Below are 23,602 nucleotides of genomic sequence, written 5' to 3'. Positions count from 1 at the left end.
GACAGAGCAGTGAGGGTAGCTGTCGGTGACGTGGGACAGAGCAATGAGGGTAGCTGTCAGCGGTGTGGGACAGAGCAGTGAGGGTAGCTGTCAGCGGCGTGGGACAGAGCAATGAGGGTAGCTGTCAGCGGTGTGGGACAGAGCAGTAAGGGTAGCTGTGTGTGGGACAGAGCAGTGAGGGTAGCTGTCAGCGGCGTGGGACAGAGCAATGAGGGTAGCTGTCAGCGGTGTGGGACAGAGCAGTAAGGGTAGCTGTGGGTGGGACAGAGCAGTGAGGGCAGCTGTGCGTGGGACAGAGCAGTGAGGGTAGCTGTGGGTGGGACAGAGCAGTGAGGGTAGCTGTGGGTGGGACAGAGCAGTGAGGGCAGCTGTGCGTGGGACAGAGCAGTGAGGGTAGCTGTGGGTGGGACAGAGCAGTGAGGGTAGCTGTGGGTGGGACAGAGCAGTGAGGGCAGCTGTGCGTGGGACAGAGCAGTGAGGGTAGCTGTGGGTGGGACAGAGCAGTGAGGACAGCTGTGGGTGGGACAGAGCAGTGAGGGTAGCTGTGGGTGGGACAGAGCAGTGAGGGTAGCTGTGGGTGGGACAGAGCAGTGAGGGCAGCTGTGCGTGGGACAGAGCAGTGAGGGCAGCTGTGGGTGGGACAGAGCAGTGAGGGTAGCTGTGGGTGGGACAGAGCAGTGAGGGCAGCTGTCAGCGGTTTGGGACAGAGCAGTGAGGGTAGCTGTGAGTTGGACAGAGCAGTGAGGGTAGCTGTCGGTGTCAGGGGATAGAGCAGTGAGGGCAGCTGTGGGTGGGACAGAGAAGTGAGGGTAGCTGTGGGTGGGACAGAACAGTGAGGGTAGCTATGGGTGGGACAGAGCAGTGAGGGTAGCTGTCGGTGTCAGGGGACAGAGCAGTGAGGGCAGCTGTGCGTGGGACAGAGCAGTGAGGACAGCTGTGGGTGGGACAGAGCAGTGAGGGTAGCTGTGGGTGGGACAGAGCAGTGAGGGCAGCTGTGGGTGGGACAGAGCAGTGAGGGTAGCTGTGGGTGGGACAGAGCAGTGAGGGCAGCTGTGGGTGGGACAGAGCAGTGAGGGCAGCTGTGGGTGGGACAGAGCAGTGAGGGCAGCTGTGGGTGGGACAGAGCAGTGAGGGCAGCTGTGCGTGGGACAGAGAAGTGAGGGTAGCTGTGGGTGGGACAGAGCAGTGAGGGTAGCTGTGGGTGGGACAGAGCAGTGAGGGCAGCTGTGGGTGGGACAGAGCAGTGAGGGTAGCTGTCCCTAAGGTTCACTTTAACTAGCAATGTCTGATTTGTCTCTGCAGGATGTCCTGTATGTGTTCGGGGGAATGGTGGATTGTGCAGCGAATAGAGAGAAGACCCCACTCTGGATGTACTCCATTGGTAAGTAGAAGGCAGCAAGGTGAATCTTATATGATTTGTAATCAGCCTCGTGGATCTGCTAGTGAAAATGTCACATCATTTGTAATGGAGTCATCTCTGGGCACAATCCAGGCTAGTTCAGAGAGGAGAGAGTATACTCACCTTCTCCCCAGCAGCCTTCACGGTGACAGGTCTATTAATGCTGATAACCTGTGTGTGCAGATCTGGGCTGCTTCCGAAGAGAGCAGCCCGAGCCATACATGGAAGATGGCAGCTATCAGCAACATGAGAAAGAACATTGAGGGGGCTGTGGGTGTTCTGGGGCAGCTGTCCATGAAGCAGAGCAGTTAGGGGTGGGATCTGAAATGTGGGACAGAGCAGTGAGGGTAGTTGTGGGTGACATGGGACAGAGCAGTAAGGGTAGCAGTTAGCGACATGACAGTGGGAGTAGCTGTCAGCGGTATGAGACAGAGCAGTGAGGGTAGCTGTCAGCAGCGTGGGACAGAGAAGTAAGGGAATCTGTGGGTGGGGTGGGACAGAGCAGTGAGGGTAGCTGTCAGCAGCGTGGGACAGAGCAGTGAGGGTAGCTGTCAACAGTGAGACAGAGCAGTGAGGGTAGCTGTCGGTGTCGGGGGACAGAGCAGTGAGGGTAGCTTTCAGCGGCGTGGGACAGAGCAGTGAGGGTAGCTGTCGGTGGCGTGGGACAGAGCAGTGAGGGTAGCTTTCAGCGGGGTGGGACAGAGCAGTGAGGGTAGCTGTCAGCGGTGTGAGACAGAGCAGTGGGGGTAGCGGTCAGTGGCGTGGGACAGAGCAGTGAGGGTAGCTGTCAGTGGCGTGGGACAGAGCAGTGGGGGTAGCGGTCAGTGGCGTGGGACAGAGCAGTGAGGGTAGCTGTCAGCGGTGTGGGACAGAGCAGTGGGGGTAGCTGTCAGCGGCGTGGGACAGAGCAGTGAGGGTAGCTTTCAGCGGCGTGGGACAGAGCAGTGAGGGTAGCTGTCAGCGGTGTGGGACAGAGCAGTGGGGGTAGCGGTCAGTGGCGTGGGACAGAGTAGTGAGGGTAGCTGTCGGTGGCGTGGGACAGAGCAGTGAGGGTAGCTGTCAGCGGTGTGGGACAGAGCAGTGGGGGTAGCTGTCAGCGGTGTGGGACAGAGCAGTGAGGGTAGCCGTTAGCTGCGTGGGACAGAGCAGTGAGGGTAGCTTTCAGCGGCATGGGACAGAGCAGTGAGGGTAGCTTTCAGCGGCGTGGGACAGAGCAGTGAGGGTAGCTGTCAGCGGTGTGGGACAGAGCAGTGGGGTTAGCGGTCAGTGGCGTGGGGCAGAGTAGTGAGGGTAGCTGTCGGTGGCGTGGGACAGAGCAGTGAGGGTAGCTGTCAGCAGCAGAGGATAGGAGTGTGGGCAGCTGTAGGCCACATCAGACAAAGCAGTGAGGGTAGCTTTCAGTGGCGTGGGATAGAGCAGTGAGGGCAGCTATAGGTGGAACAGAGCAGTTAGAGTAGCTGTCATTAGCGTGGGACAGAACAGTGAGGGTAGCTGCCAGTAGCGTGGGACAGAGCAGTGAGGGTAGCTGTCAGCAGCATGGGACAGAGCAGTGAGGGTAGCTGTCAGCAGCATGGGACAGAGCAGTGAGGGTAGCTGTCAGCAGCATGGGACAGAGCAGTGAGGGTAGCTGTCAGCAGCATGGGACAGAGCAGTGAGGGTAGCTGTCAGCAGCATGGGACAGAGCAGTGAGGGTAGCTGTCAGCAGCATGGGACAGAGCAGTAAGGGTAGCTGTCAGCAGCATGGGACAGAGCAGTGAGGGTAGCTGTCGGCAGCATGGGACAGAGCAGTGAGGGTAGCTGTCAGTAGCGTGGGACAGAGCAGTGAGAGGAGCTTTCAGCAGCGTGGGACAGAGCAGTGAGGGTAGCTGTCAGCAGCGTGGGACAGAGCAGTGAGGGAATCTGTGGGTGGGGTGGGACAGAGCAGTGAGGGTAGCTGTGAGCAGCGTGGGACAGAGCAGTGAGGGTAGCTGTCGGTGTCGGGGGACAGAGCAGTGAGGGTAGCTTTCAGCGGCGTGGGACAGAGCAGTGAGGGTAGCTGTCATCGGCGTGGGACAGAGCAGTGAGGGTAGCTGTCAGCGGCGTGGGACAGAGCAGTGAGGGTAGCTTTAAGCGGCGTGGGACAGAGCAGTGAGGGTAGCTTTCAGCGGCGTGGGACAGAGCAGGGAGAGTAGCTGTCGGTAGCGTGGGACAGAGCAGTGAGGGTAGCTGTCAGTGGCGTGGGTCAGAGCAGTGAGGGTAGCTGTCAGCGGTGTGGGACAGAGCAGTGGGGGTAGCGGTCAGTAGCGTGGGACAGAGCAGTGAGGGTAGCTGTCAGCGGCGTGGGACAGAGCAGTGGGGGTAGCGGTCAGTGGCGTGGGACAGAGCAGTGAGGGTAGCTGTCAGCGGTGTGGGACAGAGCAGTGGGGGTAGCTGTCAGCGGTGTGGGACAGAGCAGTGAGGGTAGCCGTTAGCTGCGTGGGACAGAGCAATGAGGGTAGCTTTCAGCGGCATGGGACAGAGCAGTGAGGGTAGCTTTCAGCGGCGTGGGACAGAGCAGTGAGGGTAGCTGTCAGCGGTGTGGGACAGAGCAGTGGGGTTAGCGGTCAGTGGCGTGGGGCAGAGTAGTGAGGGTAGCTGTCGGTGGCGTGGGACAGAGCAGTGAGGGTAGCTGTCAGCAGCAGAGGATAGGAGTGTGGGCAGCTGTAGGCCGCATCAGACAAAGCAGTGAGGGTAGCTTTCAGTGGCGTGTGATAGAGCAGTGAGGGCAGCTATAGGTGGAACAGAGCAGTTAGAGTAGCTGTCATTAGCGTGGGACAGAACAGTGAGGGTAGCTGCCAGTAGCGTGGGACAGAGCAGTGAGGGTAGCTGTCAGCAGCATGGGACAGAGCAGTGAGGGTAGCTGTCAGCAGCATGGGACAGAGCAGTGAGGGTAGCTGTCAGCAGCATGGGACAGAGCAGTGAGGGTAGCTGTCAGCAGCATGGGACAGAGCAGTGAGGGTAGCTGTCGGCAGCGTGGGACAGAGCAGTAGTGAGGGTAGCTGTCGGCAGCATGGGACAGAGCAGTGAGGGTAGCTGTCGGCAGCGTGGGACAGAGCAGTAGTGAGGGTAGCTGTCGGCAGCATGGGACAGAGCAGTGAGGGTAGCTGTCAGTAGCGTGGGACAGAGCAGTGAGAGGAGCTTTCAGCAGCGTGGTACAGAGCAGTGAGGGTGTCTGTAGTCAGCGTGGGACAGAGCAGTAAGGGTAGCTGTAGTCAGCGTGGGACAGAGCAGTGTGGGTAGTTAGCAGCGTGGGACAGAGAAGTGAGGGTAACTGTCAGTGGTGTGGGACAGAGCAGTGAGGGTAGCTGTCGGCAGCGTGGGACAGAGCAGTGAGGGTAGCTGTCGGCAGCGTGGGACAGAGCAGTGAGGGTAGCTGTCGGCGGCGTGGGACAGAGCAGTGAGGGTATCTGTAGTCAGCGTGGGACAGACCAGTGTGGGTAGCTGTCAGCAGCGTGGGACAGAGCAGTGTGGGTAGTCGTCAGTGGCGTGGGACAGACCAGTGTGGGTAGCTGTCAGCAGCATGGGACAGAGCAGTGAGGGTAGCCGTTAGCTGCGTGGGACAGAGCAGTGAGGGTAGCTTTCAGCGGCATGGGACAGAGCAGTGAGGGTAGCTTTCAGCGGCGTGGGACAGAGCAGTGAGGGTAGCTGTCAGCGGTGTGGGACAGAGCAGTGGGGTTAGCGGTCAGTGGCGTGGGACAGAGTAGTGAGGGTAGCTGTCGGTGGCGTGGGACAGAGCAGTGAGGGTAGCTGTCAGCAGCAGAGGATAGGAGTGTGGGCAGCTGTAGGCCGCATCAGACAAAGCAGTGAGGGTAGCTTTCAGTGGCGTGGGATAGAGCAGTGAGGGCAGCTATAGGTGGAACAGAGCAGTTAGAGTAGCTGTCATTAGCGTGGGACAGAACAGTGAGGGTAGCTGCCAGTAGCGTGGGACAGAGCAGTGAGGGTAGCTGTCAGCAGCATGGGACAGAGCAGTGAGGGTAGCTGTCAGCAGCATGGGACAGAGCAGTGAGGGTAGCTGTCGGCAGCGTGGGACAGAGCAGTAGTGAGGGTAGCTGTCGGCAGCATGGGACAGAGCAGTGAGGGTAGCTGTCAGTAGCGTGGGACAGAGCAGTGAGAGGAGCTTTCAGCAGCGTGGGACAGAGCAGTGAGGGTGTCTGTAGTCAGCGTGGGACAGAGCAGTAAGGGTAGCTGTAGTCAGCGTTGGACAGAGCAGTGTGGGTAGTTAGCAGCGTGGGACAGAGAAGTGAGGGTAACGGTCAGTGGTGTGGGACAGAGCAGTGAGGGTAGCTGTCGGCAGCGTGGGACAGAGCAGTGAGGGTAGCTGTCGGCAGCGTGGGACAGAGCAGTGAGGGTAGCTGTCGGCGGCGTGGGACAGAGCAGTGAGGGTAGCTGTCGCTGGGACAGAGCAGTGAGGGTATCTGTAGTCAGCGTGGGACAGACCAGTGTGGGTAGCTGTCAGCAGCGTGGGACAGAGCAGTGTGGGTAGTTGTCAGTGGCATGGGACAGACCAGTGTGGGTAGCTGTCAGCGGCGTGGGACAGAGCAGTGAGGGTAGCTGTCGGCTGCGTGGGACAGAGCAGTGAGGGTAGCTGTCAGCGGCGTGGGACAGAGCAGCGAGGGTAGCTGTCAGCAGCGTGAGACAGAGCAGTGAGGGTAGCTGTCAGCAGAGTGGGACAGAGCAGTGAGGGCAGCTGTCAGCAGCGTGAGACAGAGCAGTGAGGGTAGCTGTCAGCAGCATGAGACAGAGCAGTGAGGGCAGCTGTCAGTGGTGGGGACAGAGCAGTGAGGGTTGCAGCGTGGGATAGAGCAGAGGGGGGGGGGGGGGGGGCTGTCTGCAGCACTAGCGGATATAATGGAGTATAGACAGACCTTGTATGTAACGCTGTGTCTCGTGTCCTGCAGAGCCCAGGAAGTGGTGTGAGTACAAGTCTCCGGCCGGTCAGGTAAATTCATTTCTGCTGATTTATGAATCTTATCTCCTCGCTGCGTCCCGATAACGCGATGATCTAATCAGGATGTCGCTGTTGCAGGAGAGCCGGCCCATCAACAGGAAGGGACACAGCGCCGCCGTCTACCAGTCCGCCATGTACCTCTACGGGGGGTATATCGATATGAAGGGCGTCCTGGAGGAATTCTGGGTATTTTACTTTGGTAATTGTCTCTATAAATATTTACTTAGAACGTTTATGTATTGAGATGTGGAGCCGGATCTAGTGAGGTGTCTCCAGTGCACAGATCTGGATATTTTAATAATGTCTACTATTATTTACTTGGAGTGAGAGGTATATGGAGGCTGCCATATTTATTTCCTTTTAAACAATACCAGTTGCCTGGCTTTCCTGCTGATCCTCTGCCTCTAATACTTTTATCCATAGCCCCTGAACAAGCATGCAGCAGATCAGGTGCTCTGACTGAAGTGTGACTGGATTTGTTGCATGCTTGTTTTAGGTGTGATTCAGACACTACTGCAGCCAAAGAGATCAGCAGAACAGCCAGGCAACTGGTATTGCTTAAAAGGAAATACATATTGCAGACTCCAAATCTCTCTTACTTCAAGTGATTAGAATTATCTACCTTCACCTGGGTCATATCACATCTTAGTGACGGGTGTGGTAATTAGTGGCTATATGAATTCACTCACAGCATCTGCAGCTAGAGGGCTTCCTGGGTCATATCAGATTACAGTGAACATTTCTGAGAGTTGCGGGAGATGGTGGCTGTGTGTTGTGTGTAGTGCAGGGGTATCAAACTCAATCATGTAAGGGCCAAAATCTACAACATAGTATAAAAGTCGCGGGCTAAATTGTTCAATAAGATTTAACATTTATTAAATGATCTGGTGTAACTATAGCAACTGTGGGGGCCCACTCCTAAGGCTCCTCCCCTTCCGCAGAGTAGCGCACGGGAGCAGTTTAACCTCCTTAGCGGTAACCCCGTGCTGGACACGGGGTAAGCCGCCGGAGGGTGCCGCTCAGGCCCTGCTGGGCCGATTTTCATAATTTTTTTTTTTGCTGGACGCAGCTAGCACTTTGCTAGCTGCGCCAGCACTCTGATCGCCGCCGGCCCCCGCCCGATCGCCGCTATTTGCTGCGGCGCGCGGCCCCCCCCCCCCCCCCCCCCCAGACCCCAGCGCTGCCTGGCCAATCAGTGCCAGGCAGCGCCGAGGGGTGGCCCGGGACTCCCAATGACGTCCCGACGTCGGTGACGTCATCCCGCCCCGTCGCCATGGCGACGGGGGAAGCCCTCCAGGAAATCCCGTTCTATGAACGGGATTTCCTGATCGGAGATCGCCGAAGGCGATCGAAGCGGGCGGGGGGATGCCGCTCAGCAGCGGCTATCATGTAACGAGCCCTCGGCTCGCTACATGATTAAAAAAAAATGTTTTTTAAAAAAACTGCTGCGCTCCCTCCTGGCGGTATTTTTCATACCGCCAAGGAGGTTAATGTTTCCCTGTCCCAGTGCTGCTTCGAGCCTCCTCTGATCTTGCTGAGAGTCACACGCTCTTATTTTGCATACCGCTGGCTCCGGAGGCAGGTCACGTGATCAGGAGAAGGCCGTATGGAAGCTCAGAGCGTGCGGCTGCTGAAAAGAACAGAAGAGATAACTTATCGCTGGAGTAGGTAAACATTCCACTGCTCCACTGAAAGGGGTGGGGGGAGGGGTGTGTATATATGATTTACCAGTTACTGGGGGGGGGGGGGGTTGATCCAAGGAGAGGTCCCCATGCTTATTTCACTGGGGGTTCCTGTCGGTTATTGCTGCACTCCGGCTCAAACTGACAATGCTTCAGTTAGAAACACTGTCACCGATGTGCTCCTCTGAATAGGAGGGCAGTGTGCTGTCTTTCTTTTACTTCTTACAATGATGGACATTGGAAGCTCTCGGGGGCCACATAGAATGGCGAGGAGGGCCGCATTCGGCCCGCGGGCCTTGTTTGACACTTGTGTTGTAGCGGGATTATCTGGCTGGTTGGTCCGGGTTTGCAGAGTTGCTTGTTGGGTATTGGTTGATCTGGCCGGACACACGTCGGTGGAGAATGTCTCGTGACCTGTGACTTCCTCTTCCGCAGACGCCCAGCGGTGGTCAGCGCTCAGTCCGCGCACCCGGGGCCTCGGCCCAGGACCTCGCCACGGCCACTCCAGCGTCACGCACAACGCCGCCATGTACCTGTTCGGGGGCCTGAAGAACATGGACGAGCAGAACGACTTCTGGAGGTTCGACTTCCGCCGACACAACTGGTCCTGCATAAAAACCAGGTGCGTCTGATCATGTGACCTTGTATTGTCACCGAGTGTGAGGTGTGACGCCTGCACCCGGGGCGACAAATACCCGGCGTCCTGCAGCGAAAAACGCACATCCTAACGATGGCCGTGGGGTGCGAATAATTCCATCTTGCATGCAAATTAAATGAAAATAGTATGCAGCCTGAAGTTGGATAAATAAAATGCCCCCTCCAATTCGCATGCAAGTGAAAATTATTAGCATCAAACCGACCATCTGTAATAATAAGGAAAAGTGAATATTAACTGTATGGCAGCAGATCCATGGCCCACAGAGTTGCATTGGATCTAATGGTCTGTTGGCGCTTTATAAATACAATAAATAAATAATAAGTAATGGTGCAATAATGCATTTAGATAGATTTCGAATAGATTTCATTCTGAAATCTATTGGAAATCTGTTCCTAGTGTGTGGCACACATCAGATTCCTGTCAGATTGGACTTGACAACCATCTGACAGAAATCTATCTGATGGTTGAATCTGCTGCAAATCTATCAGTGTATGGCCACCTTTACAGTGACACTTTACATTAGAAAACTCTCGTTTTATCCAGACTGATCTGAGTGTCGTGTTTTTGCTTTGCACAGCTCCGGCCCACCTAAGCTGGTCGGTCACGCCTCGCTGGTCCATCGGGAGTGTCTGTGGATCATCGGTGGAGGACTTGCCTCTCGCAACCCCACCAGCAATCTGTGGAAATACAATTTCACCTCCAAGTCCTGGAAGAAGGTGTCGCAAGGAAAGGAGCGCAACGACTGCGCCCGGATGTATCACTGCGTGGCTCCGCTGGGCCGCCCCTCCCGCAGGACCAGCTCTGAACTGAACGGGGAGAGCGACGATGGCTACAGACTCTATCCCCCCCACTCATGGGGAGCCAACAGAGTGGCCGCAGTGTCTACCTCAGAGCTGATCGAGATGCAGACTCTGACAGAGCCACCGGCCAGCCCTATATTCTGCTCCTGTTCCTCAACTGACCCCGCAGAGGAGCTACAGCTCAGCAGCTACGAGAACGAGTGCTTCACCTTGTCCGGGGAAGAGGAGGAAACGGGCGAGCAGCAGACTGACTCACGCAGGAGGACAGAGGCGGAGAATGAGGACATCTTCCTGGTGATGGGCGGGAAACCGCTCTCCAGGCATGGTGGGATCTCCATCGCTTACATCAGACTGGAATAACGATGGCCTTTTGCAGTCGGTGGTTCTCCAGAGGTTTGTGGGGACACAGTTAGTGATGGGCGTGTCTAGGAGAAGTCGCATGTGATCAGTTTGGTCAGGTGATGGATATGGAAGTCTCTGATTTGCTAGTCATGATCATGTGTTAAAAGCAGGAAGTGATCACAACCAATTAGAGCTTTGCATATCTATCAGCTGACCAGACAAATCACATGCTTCTCCATGAATTCTCCTAGACATGACCATCGTTAGACATAATTCCCAGAAAGGTGAGGATATCCATCCGATTTACTAAGACAAACTCGGGCTTAATGGACAACTGAAGTGCTCTCACTTCATGGGGAGGAGGAGGCTGCCATATTTATTTCCTTTTAAGCAATACCAGTTGCCTGGCTGTCCTGCTGATCCTGTGTCTCTAAAAGTTTCAGCCATAGCACCTGAACAAGCATGCAGATCAGGTGACTGAAGTGTGACTGGATTAGCTGCATGCTTGTTTCTAGTAGTGATGGGAATTCCGGCTCTTTTCAGAGAATCGGCTCTTCTGAATCGGCTCCCATTAAAGAGCCGGCTCTTACGGCTCTGAATCGGCTCTTCATTAAATATCACTACACACCACTCAGAATCGGAGTAAAAGCCCCACCCCCGTCTCCATGACAACTCCAGGCTGCTTCTCTGACTGGGGCAATCCCTCCTACTACTGCTCTGCTCCGCCCCATACACTCCTACAAGCTGCAAGAGGAGGACTACATCTCCCAGCATGCCTGAGCGCCCTTTATTACAGAGCAAAGCAGAGCTGTGTGGGGCGGCTGAGGCATCGGCTCTTTTAAAACTGAGAACCGGCTCTTGTCGTTCGCAGCAAAGAGCAGGCTCGTTCGCGAACGACCCATCACTAGTTTCTAGCGTTATTCATACGCTACTGCAGCCAAATAGATCAGCCGGGCTTCCAGGCAACTGGTATTATTTAAAAAGAAATAAATATGGCAGCCTTCATGTCCCTCTTGCCTTGCCTTTAAACTTTTAGAGACAGTTAGATCCTTTCTCACATGTTTTTTGCGATTTGTGCACATTAGGGTCCATTTCACAAGGCTGGCTGCCGGTGAGTAGTTTCAGCACCGGTTTCACACAGCCGGTTTGCCAGTGACTTTCAGCGCCAGTTTCACATGGCCGACTGCCGGTGACTTGTTTCATGTGCTCAGATGCTGTTCTGCTACCGAGCAGAAAAGCTTTAAAGAGAACCCGAGGTGGGTTTGAAGAATATTATCTGCATACAGAGGCTGGATCTGCCTATACAGCCCAGCCTCTGTTGCTATCCCAAACCCCCCTAAGGTCCCCCTGCATTCTGCAATCCCTCATACATCGCAGCCACGCTGGTGACAAACAGCTTGTCAGAGCTGGCTGTGTTTATCTCTATAGTGTCAGTCTGCTGCTCTCCCCGCCTCCTGCAGAACTCCAGTCCCCGCCTGCATCCCTTCCCTCCCTGCTGATTGGAGGGAAGGGACGGGGGAAGGGACCGGAGCTATGCAGGAGGCGGGGGAGCAGCTGAGACTGACACTACAGATGTAAACACAGCCTCACAGCACGGCTGTGATTTATGAGGGATTGCAGAGTGCAGGGGAACCTTAGGGGGGTTTGGGATAGCAACAGAGGCTGGGCTGTATAGGCAGATCCAGCCTCTGTATGCAGATAACATTCTTCAAACACACCTCGGGTTCTCTTTAAGCATTGTTTCCCATCGTTTTCTGTTAGTTTGTTGTCAGGTAACATTCTGAGCCTCCAGGGGGGATATGGAACCACAGCCACTAGAAGCTACATTCAGCGTCTCGAACGCAGTGCTTGCGAAATCAATGGTAAGGGTAAAGAGATGAATGCTCCCCTTCAGCTCAGTGCTGGACGCAATGGACCCCGACACTAAACGATGAGGGCAGCAGCCGTCCATGTGAACCGGCCCTCAGGGAAGAGACACACTGCAGAGCACTTTTCATGCGTTTTCGTTTTTACAAACGCTCTCCCATTGACTTGCATTCAAATTGTGATTTTTGGATGAGTGCGGTCATTTTGCCATGATTTTACTGCAATTGCCTGGCTGTCCTGCTGATCCTCTGTCTTAAGTTTCATACACAGGGTACAATTTTCCATCAGATCGACTGGTGATCTGATAAAAAAAAGCTGCACCGTGTGTAGACATCCAGATTGTTACTGTTCAATAATGCAATAGATTTTCGGTTGATAACTACGCAAAATCGATTGGAATTCGATCAATCAGACCGGTCGGAAATTATCTGGTTGATCTGACGGAAAATTGTACTGTGTGTACCCAGCTTAATACTTTTAGCCACAGCCCCTGAACAAGCATGCAGATCAGGAGCTCTGACTTAAAGGGATACTGTAGGGGGTCGGGGGAAAATGAGTTGAACTTAACCGGGGCTTCTAATGGTCCCCTGCAGACATCCTGTGCCCGTGCAACCACTCACCGATGCTCCGGCCCCGCCTCTGGTTCACTTCTGGAGTTTCAGACTTTAAAGGGAAGGTTCAGGGACTATCTGAAAAAAATAAAAATCCCCATCCACTTACCTGGGGCTTCCTCCAGCCCGTGGCAGGCAGGAGGTGCCCTCGGCGCCGCTCCGCAGGCTCCCGGTGGTCTCCGGTGGCGCGCCCGACCTGGCCAGGCCGGCGGCCAGGTCGGGCTCTTCTGCGCTCCAAGGCTCGGTACTTCTGCGTCCCATGCCGGCGCGCTGACGTCATCGGACGTCCTCCGGGCTGTACTGCGCAGGTGCAGTAGTTTTGCGCCTGCGCAGTACAGCCCGGAGGACGTCCGATGACGTCAGAGCGCCGGCGTGGGACGCAGAAGAGCCCGACCTGGCCGCCGGCCTGGCCAGGTCGGGCGCGCCACCGGAGACCACCGGGAGCCTGCGGAGCGGCGCCGAGGGCACCTCCTGCCTGCCACGGGCTGGAGGAAGCCCCAGGTAAGTGGATGGGGATTTTTATTTTTTTCAGATAGTCCCTGAACCTTCCCTTTAAGGTCTGAAAACCACTGCGCCTGCGTTGCCGTGTCCTCGCTCCCGCTGATGGCACCAGGAGCGTACTGCGCAGGCCTAGTATGGTCTGTGCCTGCGCCGTGCGCTCCTGGTGACATCAGGGTAAGTGAGGACACGGTAACGCAGGCACAGTGGTTTTCAGACTTCAAAGTCTGAAATTCCAGAAGTGAACTGGAGGCGGGGCCGGAGAATCGGTAAGTGGCTGCACGGGCACAGGATGCCTGCGTGGGACCATTAGAAGCCCCGGGTAAGTTCAACTCATTTTCCCCCGACCCCCCATACAGTATCCCTTTAAGTCAGACTGGATTAGCTGCATGCTTGTTTCAGTTACTACTGCAGCCTAAAATTTCTGCGATTGTGATTTTTGATGATCGTGGTGCTTTTACCACAGTTCTAATGCAAGGTAATGGGAACGTTTTTTTTATTATTTTTTTAAAAACTGATTGAAAAGCGCTCTGCAGTGTGTCTCTGCCTTTAGGGAGACTTCCTCTTCGCCTTGCTGGGTGCAATACAACAGGAAGTGGGCGGGTGTCTTAAGCGGTAACACAGACGGTGAAAAGCACACTTTATTGGTGGGGTGGAGGCGCTGGTAGGAAGTGAGAGGAAATGCCATCTGGGAGATAGATGCAAATACAAATCCGTTGGTGGTTTTAACCCTTTCTTACGCAATCCAAAAACATTATTGAATGTGTTGAGTCGTGTTTTTAAACTTTTAACGTGACAAAAAGATACTTACCTGAGTAGGGAGAAGCCCCACCCCCTCAAGCTCGCCGTTCCAGGGCTGGGACCCTCTGAAACTGTACGACAAGGATTGCGGCTGGACTGTGCAGATGTAAGACAGCCTGTGTCTGTACATGCAGCTCCATGCTATTGTGCAGTGCAGCCGCCCTCGTTCACAGAGGGGTGCACGGCCGAGAAGAAGGGGGGGGGGGGGTGGCGTTGCGTAGGGTGAGGGTGAAGGACAATGCTCCCAGCCCTTGATTGGCCAAATTGATCTGCCGAGCCAATTTCTGCCCTAGGCATCGGGTGGCGCTGTACGCTCACTAGATTGTCAGCACAAGCGGACGTTATCGAACATGTTTCATGTAGCGTGTACGATGCGGATCTCTGCTGTCAATCTCAGAAATCCCCACCAGGCACCGATATGGCGCAGCTACGGGGTACACACTAGACAGATCCATGCCAGCGTGTCCGGGTCTCTCCAGCCTGACGCTGTCTCAGTAACTCTGGTCTCTGTAGTTCTCCAACAAGTGGAGAACCGCCGGCTGCAAAACTCCGTAGTCTGTTTCTTTATTTACTATTAGCACATTTCTTTCCTGCTGTTACAAAGCAAGCCTGATGCGCAAATCACTCCAATGTCTGGTGCTAATGCGAGGGAGCCTGGGTAACATTAGGGATGGTCAGTAGTAATAGTCCTGCTTAGAAGAACTCATTGAGAAGCTTGTGATCAATTTGATCATCTGATAGATTTGTACGGTTCTGATTTGCTTGTCCTGATCAGGTGTTAAACCAGGAAGTCATCACAGCAAATCAGGACCTTACAAGCCTATCAGCTGATCAAACCGATCACATGCTTCTCCATGAGTTCCCCCAAGCAGGGCCATCCTTAATGGTCAGTGACATGCAAATCACAGAGTTGATGCAGAGTTTTGTATGCAAATCTATGCAGCTCGAAACTGGACCAATCAAACCCCACCATGGTTTAATTTGATGCCACATATGATTTCATACAGAATTTTCATAATCCTGCATCAACTCAGCTTGGAAATGATTGCTGCTGTATTTGATTGGTCCAAGTTCAGAATCATTAAAGGACAACTGAAGTGAGAGTTATATGTAGGCTGCCATATTTATATTACCAGTTGCCTGGTTATACTGCTGATCCTCTGACTCTGATACTTTCAGCCATAGCCCCTGAACAAGCATGCAGCAAATCAGGTGTTTCTGACATTATTGTCAGATCTGACTGGATTAGCTGCATGCTTGGTTCTGGTGTGTGATTCAGACACTACTGCAGCCGTATAGACCAGCAGGGCTGCCAGGCAACTGGCATTGTTTAACTGTTGTCCTTCAAGGTGGCCAATGTGCAATTTGTGGCAAACAGATCAATCACTCTCTGATGATCCTTCCTATATTACACACAGATTTTACCATGGAATCCATGGCCACTCCCCCACCACATCTGATTGATTGAAATTTACCATCCATAATATTCATCAATTTGCAGCAAAAATCTATTGCAATTACAATCGGTCTATGCAGCTCATTGCATTATAAATCGGTAGATTTGATCGGAGTTATCAATTTTGCCTGCAAAAATGTGGGTATGGGTGATCAGTGAGATGCAAATAATTTCAAGTTGATGTAATTTTATGCAAATTTGTACACAAACGTATGTAGCTTGAAAATGAACCAAATCCTGCTGAAGTAACATGCAATTGGTCAATTTGCATAATCCTGCATCAACCTGAAATTATTTGCATCTCACTGACATCTCTGGTGCCGATTATATAAAAATGAAGAAGGGACATTACATCTACTGAGCTTTGCCTTTGTCCTGAAGTCTCCGCATTTGCACAACTGCTCTGCAATGGATATAATGATGCAGGAATGAGGCCAAAGGGAGGGATCTCTGTTTATCTAGAGGCCACATGCTGGGTGGGGGCGTGGCCAGTGTTTCCCCCGCTGTGGAGAGAAATGACTCTCGTTGCCACCCGTAGTTGAAGACGGACTGTCAGATAGGAAGCGGCCATTATTCTTGTCAGATTCAGTCTAATCATTCTCCATCACCGATCTCAAGAATCGAGATACTCCGTGCGGTGCGAATTGTACATAGCTGTGAATTGGGCCAGTGGGAATGGTCAGGACTTGGGAAGCATGTTTGATTGGCTACACTGTTCGGTTAGCACTACGGTGCCATCGTCTCTGTCCTTATCTGACATTGAGGGTGCCTACACACATCCAAATTTGATTGGACAATTTTACCACATTCTGTGTAGTATGAATGCCAACAAGTTTTGCAAAATATGAACAAATTGATTAGGTAAGCTCACCCACTACATTAACCACTTAAGGACCAGGGCTTTCTGCACTGATCGGTGCTGCGTGGGCTCTCCAGCCCGCAGCACCGATCAGGAGTGAGCCTTGGCGATCAGACTTCCCCCCCTTTTTTCCCCACTAGGGGGATGTCCTGCTGGGGGGGTCTGATCGCCGCTGGCTGTTTTTGATCTGTTGGGGGGGCTCTTCAAAGCCCCCCTCTGCAGCGTTTTCGGCGCTCCCTCCTTCCCCTTACCTCCCTCTCCCTCCATGGGCTGCGCAGGACGGATTTCCGTCCTGCACATTGGAGGATAGGCTTCAGCCTATCATATGCCGGCGATCCCCGGCCAATCAGAGGCCGGGGATCGCCGATCTACGTCACGGCGCTGCTGCGCAGCAGCGCCGTGTGATGTAAACAGCGGGATTTCTTCCCCGCCTGTTTACAGTTAGTTGGCTAGCCGCGATCGGCGGCTCTCCGGCTGTTCACGGAGACAGCCTCCGTGAACTGGCATGGAAAGGCCGCTTGATCGATCGGCCGTTTCCATGCTATATCACTAACGACCCGCCGACGCCTATGGGCGTTAGGCGGTCGTTAAGTGGTTAAGGTGCTAAAATTGGCCAATCAAAATTGGATGTGTGTACACACCCTGAGACTGCTTCCATGCAATGCGTTCATCGTTTTCTCCTATGTGAATTATTCTTCTGGAGGTCGCAGATCTGCCGGCAGTCTTCTCTGAAGCCAAGTATGCCTCTTAAGGTGGCCACACACAGCATACAATTTTTAAAATATCTTTTCAATTCAATAATTGCATCATTTTTTCTAACTGATTGTAACATTTAAACGTGTGGTAAATTTTTAACCAATTATGAATTTTTTATTTTTTTTTTTGAAACTGAGAAAATTGCTTGTGAGAATATATAAGGAAATTAGCAATTTACCACACACCATTCAATCTTCAAAAAAAAAAATTGATCAGAAAAATCCAGCACTCCCAATAGACTCTTATTGAATAAAAAGGAAAACTCCAATTGGATTTCTTGCTTGAATAGAAAAAAAAAAAAAAACTTGATTTTTTGTAAAATCCGATTATTTATCGAATTGCTGTAAAATTGGATCATTTTATTGTATCGTGTGTGGCCACGTTTAAATACTCAGAGAGACAGCTGCTTGTGATGTCATACAAATCTGGCCTGAGAAGTAGTGTCTGCTGACATCACACACTAGAGCTGCAGCTGACGACAGGCTAGCGTGTGTACACGGCTCAGAGTCAACCTGAAATGAACTGAAATATTTACCTAAAGAAGAGGGAAGACTCTGGGGCCCGCATGCAATTCACTTTCTCTCCTAGGAGATCATTTTTTATCTTCAATTTAAAAGAACTTTTTAGCACTTTGCAAGGGGAAAAAATACCACAAAGTAGGTAAAGAACTGCTGCCAAAACTATTCTTAATATTTGTTTGCTTGCTAGTGGTTTAAAAGGTGTTTATTTTTATTTTATTTTTTTTACAAATCTTGAAAAATATCACCTGGGAGAAAACGTTAGGCCTCTTTTCCACAAACTGTTTACAGGCAGTGAAATGCTTCTCAAACTCTCACAACTGCTGCTTGGTATCTGCTTGCTGAGCACACAGTTCAAGGAAAAGAGGCCATACTGTGTTAGGCCTCTTTTCCACGGTCTGTTAGGCAGTGAAATGCCTCTCAAACTGTCGTAACTGCTCGCTGCTGCCTGGCAACTGCTTGCTGAGCACACAGCTCAACAGTCCGTGGAAAAGAGGCCTTAATTGCATATGGGCCTGGATCTTTAATGCTGGGAATACACGGCTCGATTCTGAGCCATTTAGATGGCTCGATAGATAATATCTGACATGTTCAATCTCCCGCCCGATCGTTTCGTCGCTCGATTCTGCATGGAGGACAATGCAAAAATATAACAAAAACGAGCGGAAGATAAGGGAATCGAGTGGGGAATTGATCGAGCCGTGTATGCCCAGCATAAGGGCGTTCCCAGTCATCTCGCTGTCCCCTCGTTTCACCGCTGGGTCCCCCAGTGACGTTATACAACCAGCTCAGCGGGAAATCTCCTTCACCCTCCCCGACAAGCCTCAGAAATAATCATACAAGTACCAAGACCAGCAGATCTGCGCACGAGAGTCTGGGCTTAAGGTGGCCACACACACCATACAATTTTACACCAATTCAATAAATACGATCGGTTGTCCCGAAAAAAATTTTTTTTTTTTTTTGATCGAGAAATCCGATCGAATTTCAGGGTTTCTTTTTCGAAGTTTGAGATAGAAGCAAAAAAAAAAAAAAAAAAATTAAATAAATTGTATGGTGTGTGGTCACGTTTACGCATGCTCAGCATGGCTGCGCCCGCATTCTACGGCACTCGGAGACACAAGAACTTCTGAAACTTGCCGAGAAGTCACGATGGCGGAAAAAGGGGTCAGCAGCGCAACACTGGAGGGAGAGGGGACTGAGAAAGCTTCTATGGTATGGAGAGACTTCCCTCCTTACACCTGTACACACTGTGCAATTTCCCATCAGATAGGTCGGATCGATTATTTCGGACACTTCCGATCTGATTTCCAAATGGTTTTTCTGACCACTTCTATACAAAAATCGATCAGAAATCAGATTGGACCTGTCGGAAATAAGCAATCTGACCTGAAATTGCATGGTGTGTACCAGGCATTAGGTATTGGGGTGGTACATGGCATGTTTGTTTAGGATAAGATCCTAGCGAGCATGCTGGATACAGGTTTTACATTACATTGACCCTCCTCCTCCAAACACAATAAACCAGAGCTGAACTGTAATATAAGCTTTATACATACCTGGTGCTTCCTATAGCCCCCTGCGCTCCAATCGCCCCCACGCTGCCATCCTCAGCCTTCTCCCTCTTCAGTACCGGGTCCCATAAGTTTTGCCAGTCGGGGCCAGTCTGAAGTAGGAGAAGTTTATCCTCTACGTATCTCTCCGGCGGCGGCTGCTGCAGAGATACGCAATGAGCGCACTTCTCTTACTTCAGACTGGCTGCAACTAGCAGAACTTACAGGACCCAGTACCGGAGCGGAGGACGGCAGCTGGGCAGCGATATGAGAGGATGGGTTGGAGGAAGCACCAGGTATGTATAACATTTTTATCTTAGGTTTTCTTTAAAAAGTGGACCTGAACTCTTGCACGGGATACAAGGAAAACAAATCAGAAATGCCCCCTGTATGTATTTAGAGAGTTTATCCTGTTTAATTCCCCCTCATTTGTGTCTAATTACTAGTTGTAATTGAATCTCCCCCCCTGTGTCACATGACTGCCTATGGTAGATGCACCCATTTGAAAGCACAGGCTGTAAACAATATGTCTGCTTCCATGAATCAGGAAGTAGAAACAGTACAGAATTATTTTAGTATTTGTATCAGCTGTAAGAAAGGACTTTTTTGTTTGTTTAAAGATAACCAGAGACGGAGCACCCTCATGTATTTTACCATATATATCAGTGCGAACATTAGAGAAACCACCTACCTTGCTTTCTGTTTCAGTCTGCACTGCACAGCTTGCTTCTAATCAGCCCTGATAAAATCCCAGTCTGAGCATCGTCTGGCTTAGCTATAATGAGTCCTGAGCAGAGTCTGTCTTATCTTAGATATTTATATCTTTTCAAGCCCAAGCCTGCCCCCTTCTGGTTCTGCTCAGGAATCATTATGGCAAAGCCAGACTGAATGCTCAGTCGAGGATTTTATCAGGGCTGATAACAAGCAGGCTGAACAGTGAAGAATGAAACAGAGTGCAGGGTAGGTGTTTTCTCTAATGTCCCCACAGATATATGTGGTAAAATACTTGAGGGTGCTTCATCTCTGGTTCCCTTTAATATAAAAAAAATACAACAGGTTCACTTTAAAGGTCATTCTGCTGATGTGTATCTTTTAGAGCAGAGAGGACTCTGAGTTCAGGTCCACTTTAAGCTGCAGTTTCTGTATAAACATTGTACTTCTCAGCCAGAGTTCCCAGCCCAGATTACGAGTTATAACAGCAGTTCAGCCTGGACTGCAGGATTAGCGGAGGAATGTGTGGTATGCGGAGAATGTCTCATCTACAGGACAGGTACAGCAGTGTAGCCTCATCAGACCAGCGTAGCTGCAGGCGCTGAACAGTGGGTGGCGCCCTCAAGGGACACAGCAGAGTCCACAGAGAGGTGACAGAGCAGGACCTGGCAACAGTATAATTGTCACATCCACACCTGCCACCCCTCAGTCTCTGAGGAACTACAGGTCCCAGCATGCACTGCCAGACTGTTTGGGGGTTGTGATAGGGACCTGGAGGCTGCCATATTTATTAAACAATACCAGTTGCCTGGCTGTTGTGCTAATCTCTTAGCCGATTGTATCTTAATCACACACCTGAAACAAGCATGCAGCTAATCCAGCCAGATTTAACTTTAATGACAGCTGATCTGCTGCAGGCTCGTCTATGAGCTATGGCTGAAAGTATTATGCTCCCTACACACCATGCAATTTCCCATCCAATCATTGGGTCAAACAAATAATTACTGACATATTCAATCTGCTCCAAATCAATAACCAATCGATTTTCATATCCCTTCTGCACAAAATCAATCCCATTATTGATGGGAGCAGATCAGACAAGTCAGAAATTATCAGTTCTCTGCATCTATCTGACAGGAAATTGCAAAGTGTATCTAGCAGAGGCAGATTATAAGGCGGACTGCCAGGCAACTGGTATTGTTTAAAGGGACTCCGAGCACCTATCATGGGCATGCCTTTAAGACTCCGACCAGTACTGCAAAGTACTTAAAGATGCATACCTTTCTGTAGCTTGTGCTTTCCTCTTTCATTTGATGCCTGAATCGCCGATGTACACCAAATCGTTTTCGTTTGATTTCAATTTTAAAATCGTGGCTGCCATCTTGGCTGTGTTATAACTTCTGGGTCACCCCTGTTTTCTCTGTTAGAGAAGTGCATCAGTGAATGAAGCAGGAAGAGGAAGTGACACGCATGGTCATTGCAAGAGGCTCCTCCATAGGGGTCATAGCACGACTTTGTTGGAAGTCGTCTGGCTTAACGAGAACCAGAGATGAAGCACCCTCTTGTATTTTACCTTATAAATCAGTGGGAACATGACAGTAAACACCTAATCTGCTCTTTGTTTCATTGTTCTCTGTTTAATCTGACTGTTATCACCTCTGATAAGAATCCCTGACTGAGTACTCAGGCTGCTCAGTCTAGCTTTGCGACGGAAAGATTATAGCTGAGTCTGTCTTCTCTGGTGTCTTTTCAAGCCCAAGCCTGCCCCCTTGTGGCTCTGCTATAATGACTCAGCTATAATTATTCCCTGCAAAGCCAGACTGAATGCTCAGTCCGGGATTCTTATCACAGCTGATAAGACACTTTTAGCAGTGAGGATGAAACAGAGAGCAGGGTAAGTGTTTGCTCTAATGTTCTTACTGATATATATGGTAAAATACACAAGGGTGCTTCCTCTCTGGTTCCCTTTAAAGGCATGCCAATGAGAGGTGCTCAGAGTCCCTTTTAAATGAAATAAATATGACAGCCTCCATATCCCTCTCACTTCAGGTTCATTGCACAAGTTGACAACCCTTTATGGTACAATTTTTATCAACGATTCTAAAATACGATCAGTTTGTTAAATTGGGAATAATAGATTTGAAATGATCGGGTTGGTCTCTAGCTAGAAGGCCGCAGATATACATTTATATTAGACCCCTTCCTGTCCTATGCAGGTAAATGAATTCTGCTCTACAGTATTTAAGCCACGATCAGATTGTCCCCTTGTCTGATAAGCCATATCGATAGATCTTATATTACAGCAGCGAGTATTACGGTTTTACAAACATTGAATAGTGACTATTTTTCTATTGCTGATTTTAGCTCTTGTACAGCTGCTAATGTTTACATGTCTATAATGCCTTTATATATAAGAGTGATGCTATATTCTTGTTATTATTAATATGTGCCAATATTAAAGACAAATCTTAACTAGGACTGTTGTGGAGGGATTTTGTAATAGAAGCACAACGGAAAAAATCAAATCCAAGGCAAGGAACGCACTTATAGAGGAACTGTAGCAAAAAGAGCATAATGAGTATATTGCTTATCTTTTTTTTACAATATAATACAATTAATTTATAGATTTAGTCAGTGTTTGGCCATTGTAAAATCTTTCCTCTCCCCGATTTACATTCTAACATTTATCACAAGTGTATGAAGTGTATGACATCTTTACTACTGCCAGGTGATCTCTGTGGAATGTTCCTTTCTGAGAGTTTTAACCACTTAAGGACCGGGCTGAGTTTTAGAGATCTGTGCTGCGTGGGCTCTGCAGCCCGCAGCACAGCTCGTGAATACAGCAGGGCTATCAGACTTCCCCCCCCCTTTTTTCCCCCACTAGGGGGATGACCTGCTGGGGGGGTCTGATCGCCACCGCTCTGTGTGGCCGAGCGGGGGGGTGCTCCTCAAAGCCCCCCTCCGCAGCGTTTTCCGCCCTCCCTACCTCTTCCGCCCTCTCGCTCTGGCTGTGAAGTGCGCAGGACAGATATCCGTCCTGCGCATTGTAGGATAGGCTTCAGCCTATCAAATGACGGCGATCCCCGGCCAATCGGAGGTCGGGGATCACTGATCTGCCCTACGGCGCTGCTGCGCAGCAGCGCCATATGATGTTAACAGCGGGGATTTCTTCCCCGCCTGTTTACATTTTGCCGGCGAGCCGTGATCGCGAGGCACCCTCCGTGAACTGACATGGAAAGGCCACTCGATCGAGCGGCAGTTTCCATGGTAACCCACTTAAGACCTGCTGACGCCTATGGGCGTTAGCTGGTCGTTAAGTGGTTAAAGGATACCCCGAGGTGACATGATGAGATAGACATGGGTATGTACAGTGCCTAGCACACAACTATACTGTGTTCCTTTTTTTTCCTTTCTCTGCCTGAAAGAGTTAAATATCAGGTATGTAAGTGGCTGACTCAGTCCTGACTCAGATAGGAAGTGACTACAGTGTGACCCTCACTGATAAGAAATTACAACTAAAAACCACTTTCCTAGCAGAAAATGGCATCTGAGAGCAAGAAGCAGATAAAAAGGGATAATATCTTATCACTGAGGGTCACACTGTGGTCACTTCTTGTCAGGACTGAGTCAGCCACTTACATACCTGATATTTAACTCTTTCAGGCAGAGACCGAAAAAAAAGGAACACAGCATAGTTGTGTGCTAGGCACTGTACATACACATGTCTATCTCATGTCACTTCGGGTATACTTTAAAGGGAAGATCCGCGCATGATATAAAAAACAAACTGCACTTACCTGGGGCTTCTTCCAGCTCCTGGCAGTTGATCGGTGCCCTCGTAGCAGCTCCTCTACCTCCGGGCGTCCAGCGGTGAAGAAGCTGACCTCGCCAGGTCGGCTTCCGGGTCAGCTTCTGTGCGCTCCACGGCGGGGGTCACGTGGTGTAAGTGACGTCATCTGGTGTCTACTGCACAGGCGCAGTAGTTTTGCGCCTGCGCAGTAGAGACCCGATGACGTCCCTACACTATGTTACTCCCCCACCATGGAGCGCACAGAAGCCGACCTGGCGAGGTCAGCTTCTTCACTGCTGGATGCCGGGAGGGAGAGGAGCTGCAGCGAGGGCACCG

At 51.2% G+C, this 23,602-nt stretch overlaps 1 protein-coding gene across 1 annotated transcript in view; it reads left to right on the top strand.

Moving 5' to 3' along the window:
• Positions 1-11,101, top strand: part of LOC137525915 (leucine-zipper-like transcriptional regulator 1 homolog) — a 30,061-nt gene extending 18,960 nt beyond the window's left edge. Inside the window, exons 4-8 of the mRNA XM_068247125.1 lie at positions 1,303-1,381; positions 6,316-6,356; positions 6,444-6,564; positions 8,483-8,669; positions 9,283-11,101. Coding sequence (XP_068103226.1) covers positions 1,303-1,381; positions 6,316-6,356; positions 6,444-6,564; positions 8,483-8,669; positions 9,283-9,865 — 1,011 coding nt within the window. The 3' untranslated portion in view covers positions 9,866-11,101. The remainder of the gene's footprint in view (positions 1-1,302; positions 1,382-6,315; positions 6,357-6,443; positions 6,565-8,482; positions 8,670-9,282) is intronic.
• Positions 11,102-23,602: the final 12,501 nt, after the last annotated feature.

Source organism: Hyperolius riggenbachi, chromosome 7, assembly GCF_040937935.1.
Source record: "Hyperolius riggenbachi isolate aHypRig1 chromosome 7, aHypRig1.pri, whole genome shotgun sequence".
In the NCBI taxonomy this organism is placed as follows: Eukaryota; Metazoa; Chordata; class Amphibia; order Anura; family Hyperoliidae; genus Hyperolius; species Hyperolius riggenbachi.
This window is presented reverse-complemented; position numbering and strand designations above follow the sequence as displayed.